The 15,911-nt window shown below is 38.6% G+C and overlaps 1 protein-coding gene, 1 non-coding gene and 1 pseudogene across 2 annotated transcripts; 2 read left to right on the top strand and 1 right to left on the bottom strand.

The window, feature by feature from the left end:
* Positions 1-802: 802 nt before the first annotated feature.
* On the bottom strand, positions 803-1,096 carry LOC101569423 (ribonuclease 7-like). Its single transcript, XM_004644034.2, has one exon. The coding sequence runs from the start codon at positions 1,094-1,096 to the stop codon at positions 803-805; it is 294 nt and encodes a 97-aa protein (XP_004644091.2).
* Positions 1,097-7,329: 6,233 nt separating this feature from the next.
* LOC101569029 lies at positions 7,330-7,759 on the top strand (annotated as a pseudogene).
* A 5,443-nt stretch (positions 7,760-13,202) lies between these two features.
* On the top strand, positions 13,203-13,306 carry LOC111813459. The gene has a single exon (XR_002818715.1). It is a non-coding gene; the product is annotated as a U6 spliceosomal RNA (small nuclear RNA).
* The last annotated feature ends 2,605 nt before the right edge of the window (positions 13,307-15,911 follow it).

Below are 15,911 nucleotides of genomic sequence, written 5' to 3'. Positions count from 1 at the left end.
ACCTTCCTCTAGGTCAATGAGGTTAAGCACCCAGGTGTGGAGAAGAAGCTTGGCTTGTTTCCTTTATGAAGTTATACTTGCCCATTGTGCCACTGCCTCTCTGCTGTTCAAGGAAAAGCAGCCTACTCTCTGTCCCTACAATGGCTAGCAAAATGGTGACTATCTGGAGATTGGGCTCTTCTCTTCCCAGAGAGCAACTGTAGTCTCAGATCCCTGCTATGCATGGCTCTATTTTTTCCTTGGCTTTTTTTTTTCCTTTCCCGCAGTGTGCAGTAATCCAAGCGAGAGATTGGAACCCCCTGCAGGTGTCCCTATAACTGGCACTATGGGAAGGGTCTTCAATAGACAATGGCTTCAAAGGAAACAGGTAAAATCAAGAGGAGTTTGAAGGGATGGAGGAACTTCCCCTCTTCCACTGGCAGAGCACAGGGCAAGGAAATTGGTTGAGCTCTCAGGGAAACTTGAAAGGTGCTTAGGGAGCTAGGAAGAAAATCATTCCTGGAATACTGACAGACAAGGATTTGAAAGCAAGGAAAAAACCAGAGACACTCATGAGAATGCAGAAAGAATTGGTTTTATTGTTGTGAATACAGTATAATAAAGCTGACAGAAGTCTCAAAGGCTTAGAGCTCTTCCTTTCTTTCCACATTTGCCTTGTCTCAAAATAGTCAAATCTCTAAAGCAGAAATCAACACTCACTTCTTTCTTTTGTGGAAACAAGGAAATGTTTTTCAAAAGGAAAAGATGAAGAAGAATAAAGTATAATAGAAATTGTGTGAAAAGTGATCAAATCTTTACAAAGTTAGTCTAAGTGAGAAGGGGTCAACTTAGTGCTACCACCTGGAAGAATACATGCCACAGTGTAGTAATCATTCACTTTCATCTCGTTGTAAGTACATTTCTCTATGTTTTCATCTTTTATCTTGATCTTGCATGCAGTCATACCAACAAGGTTTTCACTCTTGTGGCACAACTGGGCTCCATTCTTGCAACTGATGGGTTTAGAATCACAGACCTTATACACGTCTTTGAGAGAGACATGAAGAAAGGTGTTTGACTCCTTACACTTGCGCATAGCCTGGTTGATCGGGACCATTGCGGTGTCACATGACTTTGACTCAGTCATTATGTGCTTTTTTGCAAACCGTTTACTCATGGTGTCTTTTGGCTCCTGAGCACACAGTGGACACATTAGTGCCAACAGTCCCAGCAGCAACAGGAAAGGATATCTCACAGCTTGCACCATCTTTTCTGTATGGGAAAAGGAAAGATCATGGTAATAGTAGAGGCAATGATTAGAATGAAATTATTCATCAAATCTACTTCTACCCTTATTTGGGCTTCTAAGACTACATACCTATTTCAAAAATTTCTCTCTCATAGTCTCAGAAGTCCAGGGAAAACAATAGGAGGTAAGTACAATTTTCTTTTGATTATCATATGCCATTCCTGTCTTTGACATGTACTTATGTGTTCAGTAAACTTCATTTCAGAAATCTGGTTTTCTACCTCTTTCTCTGAGCTGCCTCTTCCCCTTCATCTCTGACCACCTCCCAGCCATTCTCATTGCCCTGTGAAGCCCAGCTGAAAGACTTCCCCTCTCCTTGAGTACCAGTGCTGGGTTCCTCATGTGCTCTTAAGGTCAGAGGCTACCTTCTGCTTTTCTTCTCTCCAAACTACCAGTGCTGCTTGTGCCAGGCAGGGAGGGCTGTGTTCTGAGCCCCACAAAAGAGAATCCTGCTTCTTAAAAGATGTGAATTTTTTCTGCAATGAAAGTAAGAATCTAGATCTTTAAATCTCATCTCTTTCTGTGTCTTTTTATGACAGGGTCTTGCTGTGCTGCAGTTCAGGCTGGCCTTGAGCTCACTTTTTAGCTCAGGTTGGTCTTGAACTCACAGTGATCCTCCTGCCTCAGCCTCCCAAGTGCTGGAATTACAAGTGTGTGCTGTAACACTCAACTCTTTAAATCTCCTCTTTAAACTTTATAACATTATCACCAGTACTTGGGAGTCTGAGGCAAGAGATTGCCACAAGTTCAAGGCCCTCCTGGGCTACATAGCAAGGCTATGTCTCAAAAAACAAAAGAAACCACAAAACAAAACATCAAATCCTTATAACATTATGGGTGTTTTTAGAGAAAGAACTCTTCTTTGTATAGCAACATTACTCAAGACTCAGTGTAAGCAAAATGATCACTTCCTGATAAAAGTTTAGTGCTCTCTTGAGTAAAATCATCAGATTTTGAAGCTCTATTATTAGTGGGGTATGGTGGTGCACATTTGTAGTCCCAGCAGCAGGAAACTGAAGCAGGAGGACCAATGTGAGTTCAAAGACAGCCTGGACTACAAAAAAGAGTAACTATGATTTCAGTTTCTTAAAAGGAAAGGTAAATGTGATATAACAGGTGCTATGTACTTGGTAATATTGTGAGTTCCAACAATAGATGTAAAGGAAATATCCCTTCATGAATGTATTTATTACCCCCAGATTTTAAAAAATAATTTTATTTATTTATTTATTTTTTGATGAAACCAGGGATTGAACTCATGTCCTTGCGCTTGCCAGGCAAGCACTTATTCCACTGAGCCATCTCTCCAGCCCCTAAAAAATAATTTTATTGAGAAACAAATAGCAATGAGACAGTTTCAAAACCAATTAGGACATTTTCAATAATTAGTACATTACATATTGCTGTCTTCTCAGTGGTTATTCATAGTACAAGATGCAGACATGATATCCTGTCCACAAACATTATTAGTACAAATATTTCTTTTCATTGAATTAAGAGAAAGTAGCTATCTATCTATCCTGCTTTGAATATTACGGATACAAAATGATCCTTCATTTGTTTCCCCTTTTTTTGTTTAATTTTGTCAGAGATGGGTATTCCATTGTCATTTAAATATTTTTTTAATTTTTTTATTTATTTGTGTGTGTGTGTGTGTGTGTGTGGCCAGCTCAGCCCACCAGGGAGTGGCCCTGGCTGGCATATGGTGCTGGGGGATTGAACTGTGGTCCCCTTGCTTTGCTAAGTTTGTTCTAAGTAGGTGCTTTAGAACACTGAGCCATCTCACCAGCCCTGTCATTTAAATATTATAGGTGCATGAATTCAACAAAATATTCCAATATAGTCTAGTAGTCCATAATAATAGTGGGCTATCCATATGACTGGCAATGTCAGAAGTTGTTGACTTGAGCCTTTTACAGCTCAGCCTATTAATATGGCTTTACTTTTTATACTTCAGTTTTATATTTTTCTGCTGGATGGTTAAGACCAAGATAAAGCAAGACCTATATAACACCTGCTGCTGAATTTCAGAAGTTCATGCCCCAGTGAAAGAGTTAGGTAAGTAGATGTGTGTTATACATACAAAGATAGAGGCTGACAGCATTCACAGGGTGATGGAGGACATGGCAGAGACAGTGGGGAGACTGAGGAGAACAAAAATTATTCAGACACTACACCTGAATTGTATTTTGCAGAATAAGTACAAGATGGAGACCACTATGAAGTGGGTTCTGATTTAATATTATCTAATTGGTTTTCCATGTTTACTTGTAGGGCCAGTGAGATGGCTCAGTGGAATAAGCACTTCCTTGGCAAGCGCAAGGGCCTGGGTTCAATCCCTGGTTCCACAAAAACAAACAAACAAACAAATAAATAAATAAATAAATAAATAAATCTACTCCATGTTTACTTGGGAGTTGTCCAAGGCCTAGACCCCTTGTCTGGAGATGGGCAGCTGACTCTGTGACTCACTGGTCCATCCCTACTGAGGCCTGCTTTGGTCTGTGAAGCTGGAACCCCTCAAAGGACAAGATAAGGCCACAGTTAAATAAATAAATAAATAAATAAATAAATACCAAAAAGCCTAACTTTAAAACAATAAGATTTGTATTAAAAAGCCAGTATTTGAGCAATTTTTTGTAATTTTTTTATTGTAAAAGCAGGAGCATGTCTTTTATTTTCTTTTCTTAATGTTTTGTCTTATGGAGTCTTACTAGATAGCCCAGGGTGGCCTCAAACATGCAATAATCTTCCTGCCTCAACCTTGCAAATGCTTCGATTATAGGCATACACCACCACACATGGCTAGGTTTTAATTTTTTAAACTGATGTTATTTATATCGAAAGCTTTAAAAAGGATAGAGCACAAAAGCTTCTTTCATATTCTTAGTGCACAGTACAGTGGACAATCTCCAAGTCTTTGGAAGTGTAATGAATGCTCTTGCAAATATTTAAACTTCAATTTACAAATATTATTCTCTATAAATATTTTATTTATGATAATTACACCCAAAATAAGTTAAAATCAATTCTCATCTCCTTTTCTTAGGGCTGAGGGAAGCTGGGCCCAACAATGCATGCCTGTGATCTCATCCTCTCTCTGTAAGTTCAAGGCCAGCCTAGTCTACATAGTTCAAGGCCACTCTGAGGCACTGTCTCAAAAGAATACTGAAGGAGGAAGCAGGCAAAGCTATTGTTGAACTACTATGTAGTGAATCCAGAAACAACAAATCTTTTAAAAATCTCTATTCTTATAAATACAAGCTGAACTTAACAGCTATTTTGGGAGTCCTTTTTGGCTTTGCATGATAACTAAGAAAGCAGCAAGAAATATATTCCTGCTGAGGACAGAATCACTTAAAGTGCTTACTTATAGTCTTTCTCCAGGTATTGGGGGTCTGCCCATTAGCTCAGTTGTTTAAGTGCCTGCTTAAACCAAGCAGGCAGGCTCAGGATGCTATGGCTTAATCCCCAGATCCTCATGCCTTACCAGACCTGCCCTTAAGGCCTCCTGAGCCAGCCAAAAAAATTGTTCCAGGTATTAAAACTCCCTCCAAGTAAAAGTGATAAAACACTGCTATAACTTAAGCAAAAATTAAATGTTAAGTGATTTCACATAAGACAAAATAAGTGCTGGAGACATAAAGTTTACAAATCTATCACAATATCACATTTACTCTAAAGTTCATTTTTTTTGCTTCATACATAGTTCTCATACTCCTTGTTTTTCATATAATTAGCAAACCATTTCATCACTTTTTATCTTCAAGATTTTGTATATCACAAATTAAAACAACTTAGTTAATATGTCTTAGCATAAATATCATTCTTTTTTTAGACTAAAACTTACTCCCACTGTATATAAGACTATCTTCCATAAATATTATCTAGTAATCATAGCATAAGGTAGCCACTTTAAATTGTCAGAAATAGACACAGTATTTAAAAAACCAGTTATTCTCTTTTTCACTCAAACTAAATGATGCCCTACCTTGGTTAGATAAAAGATAATCTTAACCCTATTCACTGGGATATGCAGAGCTGTTCATATTAAATCATATATCCCTTTAATTATCAAAAATAATACCATCCAATGCTGGGCATGGTGGCACATGTCTACAATCCCAGCACTTGGTGTGATGAGACAGGAGAATGGCCATGGCTTTGAGACCAACCTGAGATAGGCCAGCCGGAGTTACAGAATAAGACTCTCTCAAACAAACAAACAAGCAAGAATGTAGTCAAGTCTATGGGAGAATCGGCCCCTTGTTGACAGCTGGAATGGGGCCTCAAGCCAGAGTCCTGAGATTCCAGGGCTAAGACATGAGATAACATCTCACCTGTGGTCTTAGGACTCAATAAGAATTGTACCTTCCTGGCAGTGAAGGTGCAGCCCTGCATATATCAAACTATCCATTGCATTGCTAATTGGAGACCTCTGTGCATAGTACAGGAGATGCCTCAAAGTTCTCTTCCCTCTGCACTCTGCTGCAACCCTACCCACCTCCTTGATTAGTACTATTAAAAGCCATGAAGCTTTTGTTCTATAGGGAAGAAGGTGTCATCCCAGAGCTCCTCGATTGCAGAATATTCTCTTTCTCTTTCTTATGCATCTCTCTGACATATTCCTAGGTAGCAGATCTAAACCCTCTGTGAGGATTTTGGTGAGACATATTTCGCTAAACTAGCTAATATGTAAATATCATTTTATTTGATTAATCATTCTGAAATAAGGTGGTTTTGATTAAAGCTAACATAAAATTAAGCCTGAATTGTAGATAGATCTAGGATAAGTTAATATTTAATAATGATGATTTTTTAAATAGAAATAATTTTTAGCATACAAAGCCAGGTGTAGTGGCACACATCTGTAATTCTAGCACATAGGGAGCTGAGGATAATCACAAGTTTGAGGCCAGCCTGGGATACATATCAAGACCCTGTCTCTAAGAAAAGTACAACATAGACTAACATTTAAAATTTCTGGGGGCTGGAGAGATGGCTCAGTGGTCTAAAGCATCTACTTAGAACAAGCTTGGCAAAGCACAGGGACCACATTTCGATCCCCCAGCACCACATGCCAGCCAGCCCCGCTCCCTGGTGGGCTGAGCTGGCCACACACACACACACACACACACACACACACACACACACAAAATAAATAAATGTAAAAAAAATAAATACATAAAATTTCTGATTTTTAAATGTCTGTACTATCCTCTCAGTTAAAAAAAAACTCAAAAATCTAATTAAAGGGGAAAAGCTTTATTTCATCTCACAGTTTCTGAGGCTCAGTCTCTGGTTGCTGGCGCCATTGCCTTACATTGGTGGCAAGCATGTCAGTCCATGTTTACTAGACACACAGATACAACACAATATACACACATGTGCAGGCATCTACAAGATCAGCTTACAATGGCTACTCACAGAGTCAGATAAGGAAGAGTGCAGAGCGTGTTCGTACGATGGAGACTGAAGAATCCAGTTGAAGATCTGAAGCTCACTGAGGTGTCCTGTGCCAGTCCGTACCAGGAAGCTGGGGGATGTGCAGCAGAAGGTTGAGAAGTCTGTGCTGGAAGCCAGGAGAAGACGTCCAAGTTGAAGGTGAAGACTGGAGCTCCTCCAAAGAGAGAGAAGCAGATCCATCCTTCTTCATTTCCCTTTTTATACCATCCAAGTGACAAGCCACTCTAGGGTGGCTGTGAATCAATCGGCCGAAGTTTTTCTTACTCAAATTTTGTTACTCAAGAAACATTGTGGTGCAAAAGCATTCCAGAGAAGAGCTGGTCATCACGTGGCCATCGGGAAACGGAGTGACCGAGACAAGAGACAGTCAGATGGGGGGGCAGGGGACAACCAACGAAGACAGGAAGGGGACAACTAACAGATATAGTCCCCCACGTCTCTCACTCATGCTCTATTCTCCTCTAAAGCATCCTTCCTGTTGTCATTACCTCTGAATAATGCCGTCAAAGAGTTTTGTAAGAAAGGTCCACGCTGCAAAGAAGAGGCCCTGCAGATGTCCGTGCGGCTGGGTCGAGATGGTGAAGCTGTTCATTGGAAACCTGCCCCGGGAGACCACAGAGCAAGAGATCCATTCACTCTTTGAGCAGTATGGGCAGGTGCTGGAATGTGACACCATTAAGAAGTATGGCTTTGTGTACATAGAGGACAGGAGAGCAGCAGAGGATGCTACCCAGAGCCTGCACCACTATGAGCTGCACAGGATCAACATCAATGTGGAAGCAAGCAAGAACAAGGGCAAAGCTTCGACCAAGTTACGTGCGTAATGTCAGCCCCATCTGTACCAACAAAGAGCTTCGGGCCAAATTTGAAGAATATGGTCCAGTTATCAAATGTGATATCGTGAAAGATTACACCTTTGTACACATGGAGCGGGCAGAAGATGCATCGGAGGCCATCAGGAGACTTGATAACACTGAATTTCAAGGTGGGATGTGCGCGGGCTGAAATTCTCAGCTGTGGTTGTGCATGAGAATACACACTTCGTTGGTACCCCATCTCCGGGACTTTTTTGACTCTGCGCACTCAGTCCCTCAGGAACTGTGGACCTTAATTTACCTTGCTAAGTTCAGATTTCCTTTCCTTTTCTTTCCAGGGCCCATTGCCCTGTTCTTGCTGTTGTTTAATACTTCCGTAGCTTCCCATTCATGTTCTGTTTTCCCAGAAGGCTTCACAGTATGCAGAAGCTGTGGTGCGGGCTGCCGTCTCCTCCCTGCCTCCTACCTCCTGCCTCCTGCCTCCAGTGGGTGTTGGATTTGGGAATGACCTCCGTGAGAGAGTCATCACTGCTCTTGGGTTTCTTTTAGCCCAAAGGCTAGACCTAGAGTTGGATCACTTTTATATTTCCAGTGAAATAAATGGTTTTTCAACTTAAAATAATAATAGTAATAATGCCTTCAAAAGATACTCTTAACGTGGATTATTTCACTGGTGAAGTTGGAACCAAAATACTATCAGCACCAAATCCTCATCACAGTGAGCATGCCTACCCTCTGCCAGGCCATTCAGGAATAAAGCACAATTTAAAAAGAAATAAAAATTAGTTTCCCGCACCTGAGCAATTGAGTCCCCCTCTGGTGGCTCTGTGTGTGTGTGTGTGTGTGTGTGTGTGTGTTTCTCTTAATTTTTATTAGTATGTGTTAGCAGTACATAATATTTCATTTATTGTGGACAGTTGGTGCATGCACGTGATACGCTTAATCCTTTTTTTTTTTTCTTCTTTTTCATTCACTATCCCTTCTCTCCCTCTCCACTCCTAACTTTTGGTCCCCTTCCTATTTGTAAAAGCTCTATTTTTAGCTTTTTTCCTTTCAATTTTTCCCAACCTTTTTCCCTCTCTTTGCCCCTCCCTCTATATCTTATTCCCCCATCTATTTGAAAAAAAATCTCTCTACTTCCTATTTATCAGTCTTCTATATTTTACATATACATTTTGAGTTTCTTATGCATGAGAAATCACACAATATTTATGTTTGTCTGACTTGTTTCACTTTGATATAAAGAAAAATTGAAACATTCATGAGTAAGTGGCTTTAAGCTGAAACTATAAAAATAAGAAATCTCCTTTTAGATACACTCCAGGCCTCTTTAATTGTATGGTTTGAAGTCAAGAGTCAGGTACATGCACCATGTTACTCAACCATTTTTTTGGTTTTACTTTTTTAATTTTACTGGTACATTTTAGATGTACATAATGATGGCATTTATCTAGTATTTGTTCTAATATAGACAAAATGAGTAACTTTGTCCCTGTTAGGAAGATTTTGTAAGATCGTGTTCTCATAATATCTTCTTTTGACTTGACCAAGATCAATGAGATGTATTGTTACAAAACTGTCACAGCTCGGTTGTCTGGCTTTTTGTAAACCCGGGTGCTATCTGCATCGTGGTTATCTAAAAGCTGGTCCTTAACATCAGATTTACTATAGTAGACTTGTTTAATAGTTTACACACAGGAGTGAAATAGAATGTCTCATTCTCTTGGGGTGGATTTAGAATCTAGGAGATCTTGAGAGTAATCTCTGGAGAATCTAATGGAAGAACTTGAAGTGTAGATATCCATCTTCCACTAAGAAACTGGTGTCATTTGACTTCAAGGACACTACAAGCCTGATGGGAGATTTGGAACATCATTGATTGTGCTGGAGATAGTCAATCAGGAGTTCTGTGGCAGCCGCAATCTGTATGCATCTGAGCATCCATATGACACAGAGCCTTCTGTACTTTCTTTTCCTTATTCCTCTCAGAACTAGAACAAATATGCTCAGATTAGTGGTTTCATCATTTTATTTTTAAAGACAGTATTTTATTAGTAAGTTTGACAAAATGATATCCCATAGTGTGTTGTTTGTGTCTCTACTTTTAATATATTTTGCGCATGTCTGAACACCTAGAAAGAATAGATATTTCAAATGTGGACTCAAATTTGTCCATTATATGCTGTATAGAGTAGTTTTGAATAAACTGTGCACATGTAACAATGGTTATATATGAACATGTCTTCTAAATAGAAGCACTCTAGGGCTGAGAGATAGCTCAGTGATGTAAGTGCCTGCCTGGCAACTACTAGGTCCTGAGTTCAATCCTTGGTGCAAATAATAAGTAAATAAATAAAAATAGGAACACTCTAGCCTAGAATCCTTCATTCTTCCAGTCTCTTCCTCTTTGTCCCATGTAATAAAGGCACATGTGTTACTCAATGTGATTTTATAATTACACTTCCAGAAGTACTTTTTAGAAGACAGCCTTCCTATGAATTTTAACACAAAATATATGAAATATGTTAGTTTACTAGATCTACTTTTGTCATACAGTGACAACCTCTTTAATATCTAAAGACTAGTTATTATAAAATTAGGACTCATATGCCCAGTACGTACACCATATATACAATATAGCAAAGTTAAACAAAATACATGTAACATAAGAAAACCAGATAAGGTGAAATTTTCTACCATATGCTTGACAAAACATCTTTCATAATTTTTCTTTCCTACCTCCCTCACTGCCTTAACAAGTACAGACAGTATACTATTCAGAAGTAGCTTAACCATCCTATCTGTGAACATTCCTATCAATTTTTAAAAAGGTGTTTTCAGGAAGTGTTGTTTTGCTACTTTCCGTTTTTAAATAATCAAGTATTTTATAGAGGTTCAGCTGCCCATCTTCATCCTGAAGACTGCCTGGGAGACTTGGCAGCTGTAGCCCCACCTGCTAGCCATCCCGCTGGAGCTCCACTGGGCCCAGATGCATGAAGACCTCTGGCGAGACTTGGGAGATTGCTGCAAGGACCTGAAACCAGGTGACCAGAAGACTGCCATAGGGACCTGTGGAAGCCTTGGGGAACCCTATCCTATGCCGACCCACCATCAAGAGACCCTTGCAGAACTTTGGCCTACATTCACCATCATTGGATCCTTCTTGAACTGTGGCTTGTCCCCCTTCCTTCAAAGAGGTGGAAGCCACATTGAACTCCACACATCAGGAGCTTTGATGAGCTTACCCTGCCCTACCTGCAAGCCTTGCTCACCCACACCCTGCACCCCTACCATCACTGAGTCAAGCAGAACATTAGGAGCTTCAAGAAATACCAAAAGGAAGGAATAAAAGGCATTCTCAGACCTTTATCTCACCTAAAACAAGACCAAAAGATATGGCAACAGAAGAACTTAGAAGTCACACATCTGAAATTTCTGAGATGATAGCAACTGAAGTAAAGAAACAATTCCCTGGGCTATGAAGGAAATCAAATCAGAAATAATCTCTCAGGAAATGACAACAATCATAAAAAAAATTTTAAATATATCTAAGGAAGACACAGATTTAAAAAAGAAGTGAATAAAAAAAATGACAAAACATTGAATGAACAATACAGGAAAACTAGAATGCATGAAACAGTTGCCAACAGATATCCACAGCATTAAGAATTTAGCTGAAAGCTGGCAAAACTGCTTGAAAGACAAAGAAGTTAGAATTTCAGACCCTGAAGACAGCATTGCAGCTAGTGAACACAAAAAGAAAGATTTCATAAAAATAATGAGGAACCAGGAAATAGCATTACAATGGCTGCAAGATGATACAAAGAAAAGTAATATAAGTCTAATAGGTATCAAAGGAATAGCTGGAGTTAACACAAATGACATAAAAAGACAGTTTACAGAAGTAGTAACAGAGGACCAGGGAGGTAGCTCAGTAGAATAAGTGCCTGCCTGGCAGGCACAAGGTCCTGAGTTCAATCCCCAGTACTAGAAAAAAAAAAAATAGAGGTAGTAGCAGAAAAGTTCCTAAGCATGGGAAAAGAACCTGACATACACATTCTGAGGCATATAGAATTCAAGCTAGCCATAATAAAAATAAACCTTTACCTAGATACATAATAATCAAGATTCCAGAAATTGAGCAAAAGAGCAGAATATTAAAACCTGTTAGAGAGAAGAAATAGATCACCTATAATGGAAAGTCCTTCAGAATCATGATAGATTTCTCAACATCAAATCAAGAAGAGCTTGAAGTGAGATATTTCAGGACTTGAAATAAAACAACTTTTAACCCAGACTGATGTACCCTGAAAAACTACCTATCAAATATAATGAAGACATTAAATTCTTCCGTGACAAGGAACAACTGAAAAAATTCATGACAACCGAAACAAATCTACAAAGTGCACTGAAAGATATTTTAGAAAGAGACAAAGATGACCATAATTTCAAAAATAACAGAAGGGAACTACCAAGCAGAGGAAGTAACTAAGCAAAAGAGAAAAGTAGGGATCCTACAGTAGGAAAATAACATATCAAAGACAAACCACTGAATTTCAGTTCTAGCCATCAACATAAATGGTTTCAATTTACCAATCAAAAGCAGCAGACTGACAGAGTGGATCAAGAAGCAAAATCCAACAATATGCTACATATAATAAACACACTTAGTTATAAAAGAAATTGGTAGACTAAACATCAAAGGGTGGAAAACAATAAAACATACCACAGGAAATCAGAAAAATAAAGCAGAGGAAACTATTCTGGTTACTGATAAAGTCAATTTCAAACCTAGCATGATTAAAAGAGATAAAGAAGACCACTACATACTTTGTAGGGGAAAATTGCAATGGGAAGAGATAATAATTACATAAGTACCCAAGGTAGGAGCACTCACTTATATAAGGCACATCTTAGCAGACATCAAAAATCTAATGAGCAATAACATAATTGTGCTGGGGGACTCTAACATCGTATTGACACAAAGAAACAGATCAACTATGCAAAACTAAGCAAAGAAATAACAGAACTGAACCAAACTTGTAAAGCAACGGACTTAGTAGACCTTTATAGAGAGTTCCACCCAATAGTGTCAGAATACACATTCTTATCAGCTGCACACAGAAAATTCTCCAAAATAGATCATGTGGTAGCACATAAACATGCTTAAGTAAATGCAAAGAAATTAAAATTATCCCATGCATATTCTCTTATCATTGTACAATGAAGCTGGAAATTATTTACAAAAGAAACATCAAAAGTTTTATTAATGTATGGAAACAGAATAATACCCTCTTGAACAATCAATAGCTCATGGATAAAATTAATGAAAAAATTAAGCGATATTAATAATCAAACAAAAATGTAGGGGCCGGGGAAATGTCCCAGTGGAATAAGTGCTTCCCTGGTAAGTGCAAGGGCCTGAGTTCAATCCACAGTTCTGAAAAAAAAAAAAAATGCAGACATAACTTACTGGACCCTATAGGATACAATGAAACCTGTCTTAAGATGGAAATTTCTAATGATAAACTCTCACATAGGGAAAATAGATGAACCCAAATACACAATTTTATGCTGCACCTCAAACTGCAACAAAAGAACAAGTTAGTATTTAGAAAAAAGAAGGAAAAAATGTGCTCACTTCAGCAGCACTTATACTAAAATTGGAATGATACAGAGATTAGCATGGCCCTGCACAACAATGACAAGCAAGAATTTAGAAAATCAGGCCTCGAAAATTCAATAATCCTATAGTTAGGGTAAACCAAACTGCATATGTTGCAGGGTAATAACAAGCTTCTCTTCTGGAGGGTTAAGAACATAAGTTTACTGATCAAAAATTGGAGAAAAGAAAAGGCTGCAAGGTCTGCCAGCATTTTGTCATAACCTTTCAAGGTCAGTGAAGACTGAGGACATAGGAGAACCTATACTGTAACATCATGTAACTCAGTTGTGCCCCAAATTTTTTGATCAACGAGATTATGGAGCCACAGAGGAATGTGATCAATGATGTATAGTGTGCCCAAGGAGAGTCTCATGGAGAGAATACTTTCTCTCAGACTTTCACAGAGAGCAAATTGATCAAGCAATGGCTATGACTCATCCACCTGGCTGACACTGACAAAGGATCTACAAAGTGTAGTACAGGGTTACAGGATAAATCCTGAGGGGACTTGACTGACCTTATCAGATACAAAAGTTACATTTCTTGGTATATAGGTCTTCCTTTATCTTGGTGTTAACCAGCCAGAAGAAAAGTATAAAAACAAGGTATATAAAGTAAAGCCGTATTAATATGATGAGCTAAAAAAGGCTCTAGTCAACAACTTCTGCGGACAACCCCCTACTATTGTGGACTACTGGATTGTGTTGGATCATTTTGCTAAATTCAAGCATCCATAATATTTAGATGCCAGTAAAATATCCATTTCTGCCAGGACTAAATTGGAGAGGGGGGATACAGAGATAGGACCATTTTGTATTTGTATATACAAAATAGTTAGGATAGATGTATGTCTGCTTTCACTTTGTTCAGTGAGAGGGTTTGTAGTAGCACTGCTTGGATGGGATAGCCTGGCTGCTTCTTGTACTGTGGATGACTGCTGAGAAGATAACAATGTGCAACGTATTAATGATTGAAAGTGTCCTATTAATCAACTTGGAAAGTGTCTCATTGATATCTGTTTCTCAATAAAATAAATAAATAAATAAAACATGTGGCAGCCACTAAATAAATAAATAAATAAATAAATAAATAAATAAATAAATACAGCACAGCAACTGGGAGAGAGATGTTGCCATGAGAAACAGGGAAGCTTCTAAGGAGCATGTGGAAAGCACTGGCTGAACACTCTGGCCCAAAGCCCCCCATCTGGAGGCCAAGATCAGCCTCACATCTAACACAAACTCTACTGGAGGTGTGGTGATGTTATCCAGTAGTTTTAGATTCTGAGTGAATGCCAGAGGAGTTTTATTTTATTTTTTATTGTTTTCCCAGTTTGTGATTTGTTTTTCATTCTTTTTCTTGTTTCCCACCCCCTTTGGGTCTTTTACCTACATTTTTGTTCCAGTATGTTCATCTTCTTTTCTCCTTTCCTCTATTTACCTCACTAGACTTAGTCATATATTCATATGAGTAAGTAGTCACTCTAATCTTTCTGGTCAACTTTAATAATCTCTTACTTAACTTCTTCATTCTCTTCTTCTACCCTCTTCTCTAGCTTCCCAAAGTTTGTATGATCACTGTTTCTCCTGCAGCCTGGTTATTTCATTTCTTCTCACTTATCTCTCTTCTATCCACTAACTTCCTTAAAATTCCTTATGGCAGTAGTAAACCACTCTATCACACAAAAGTACTTTGCATGGAAGGTCCCAATTTATGATCAATTCTGTTACATAACTTCAGATTTTTCTTCTGTGGTTAAAGGTACAAAATGAATTATTGCTACAGTTTTCCAGTTGTGCTTCATGCTGTTAATTATACTATTTTAACTAGGATGTGATATCTGCTTTAATTAGTGTTTCTCACTTCTGTAACAATATTGGCAAGTTCTGGAATAATAACCTCACCTCAGTCCTGCACCATGAACTGGGGATTGAGGCAAACAGATACCAAAATCTTATTCTTAAGGACTTTTTCTTTTTTGCTATCTCAGTAAGTCTTAAGGGCAGGTTTGGTAAGGCATAAGGATCTGGGGATTTAACCACAGTATGCTGCACCTGACTGTATTTGCATAAGCAGGCACTTAAACAACAGGGCTAACTGGCAGACCCCCCAAAATCTTTTCCTTAATTAATTAGAAAGGTAGGATTTTGCCTAAGGAGAGTTACATGTAGAGAAAACATTCTCTTAGGCTTTCACAGAGAGCACATTGGCCAAGCATTGGCCATAACTCATCCACATGGCTGACATTGACAAATGTTCTACAATCTGAGGTACAGGATCTCAGGATAAATCCTGAGGGGATTTCACTGACCTTATCAGACCCAAAAGCTACAACTCTTGTTGCATAGGCCTTGCTTTATCTTGGTCTTAACCATCCAGCAAAAAAGTATAAAAATGAAGTACAAGAAGTAAAGCTATGGTGTTATGCTGAGCTGTAGGGGACTCAGGTCAACAATTTCTGACATGGCCAGTGAAGCAGAAGACCCAATACTGTTATGGACTACTGGACTCTTTTAGAATATTTTGCTGAGTTAACACACCTATAATATTCAAATGACAGAACTAAACAAAAAAAAAAGGGATACAGATGAATGTCCATTTTGTATCTGTGTATTCAAAGTGGTTAGGATAGATATATAGTTACATTCTCTTAATGAATAGAGGGATTTGTTCTAAT

The sequence above is a fragment of the Octodon degus genome, unplaced genomic scaffold, assembly GCF_000260255.1.
Source record: "Octodon degus isolate 3935 unplaced genomic scaffold, OctDeg1.0 scaffold00189, whole genome shotgun sequence".
NCBI lineage: Eukaryota > Metazoa > Chordata > Mammalia > Rodentia > Octodontidae > Octodon > Octodon degus.
Note: the sequence above shows the minus strand (reverse complement) of the source record. Positions and strands in the feature narration are given on the sequence as shown.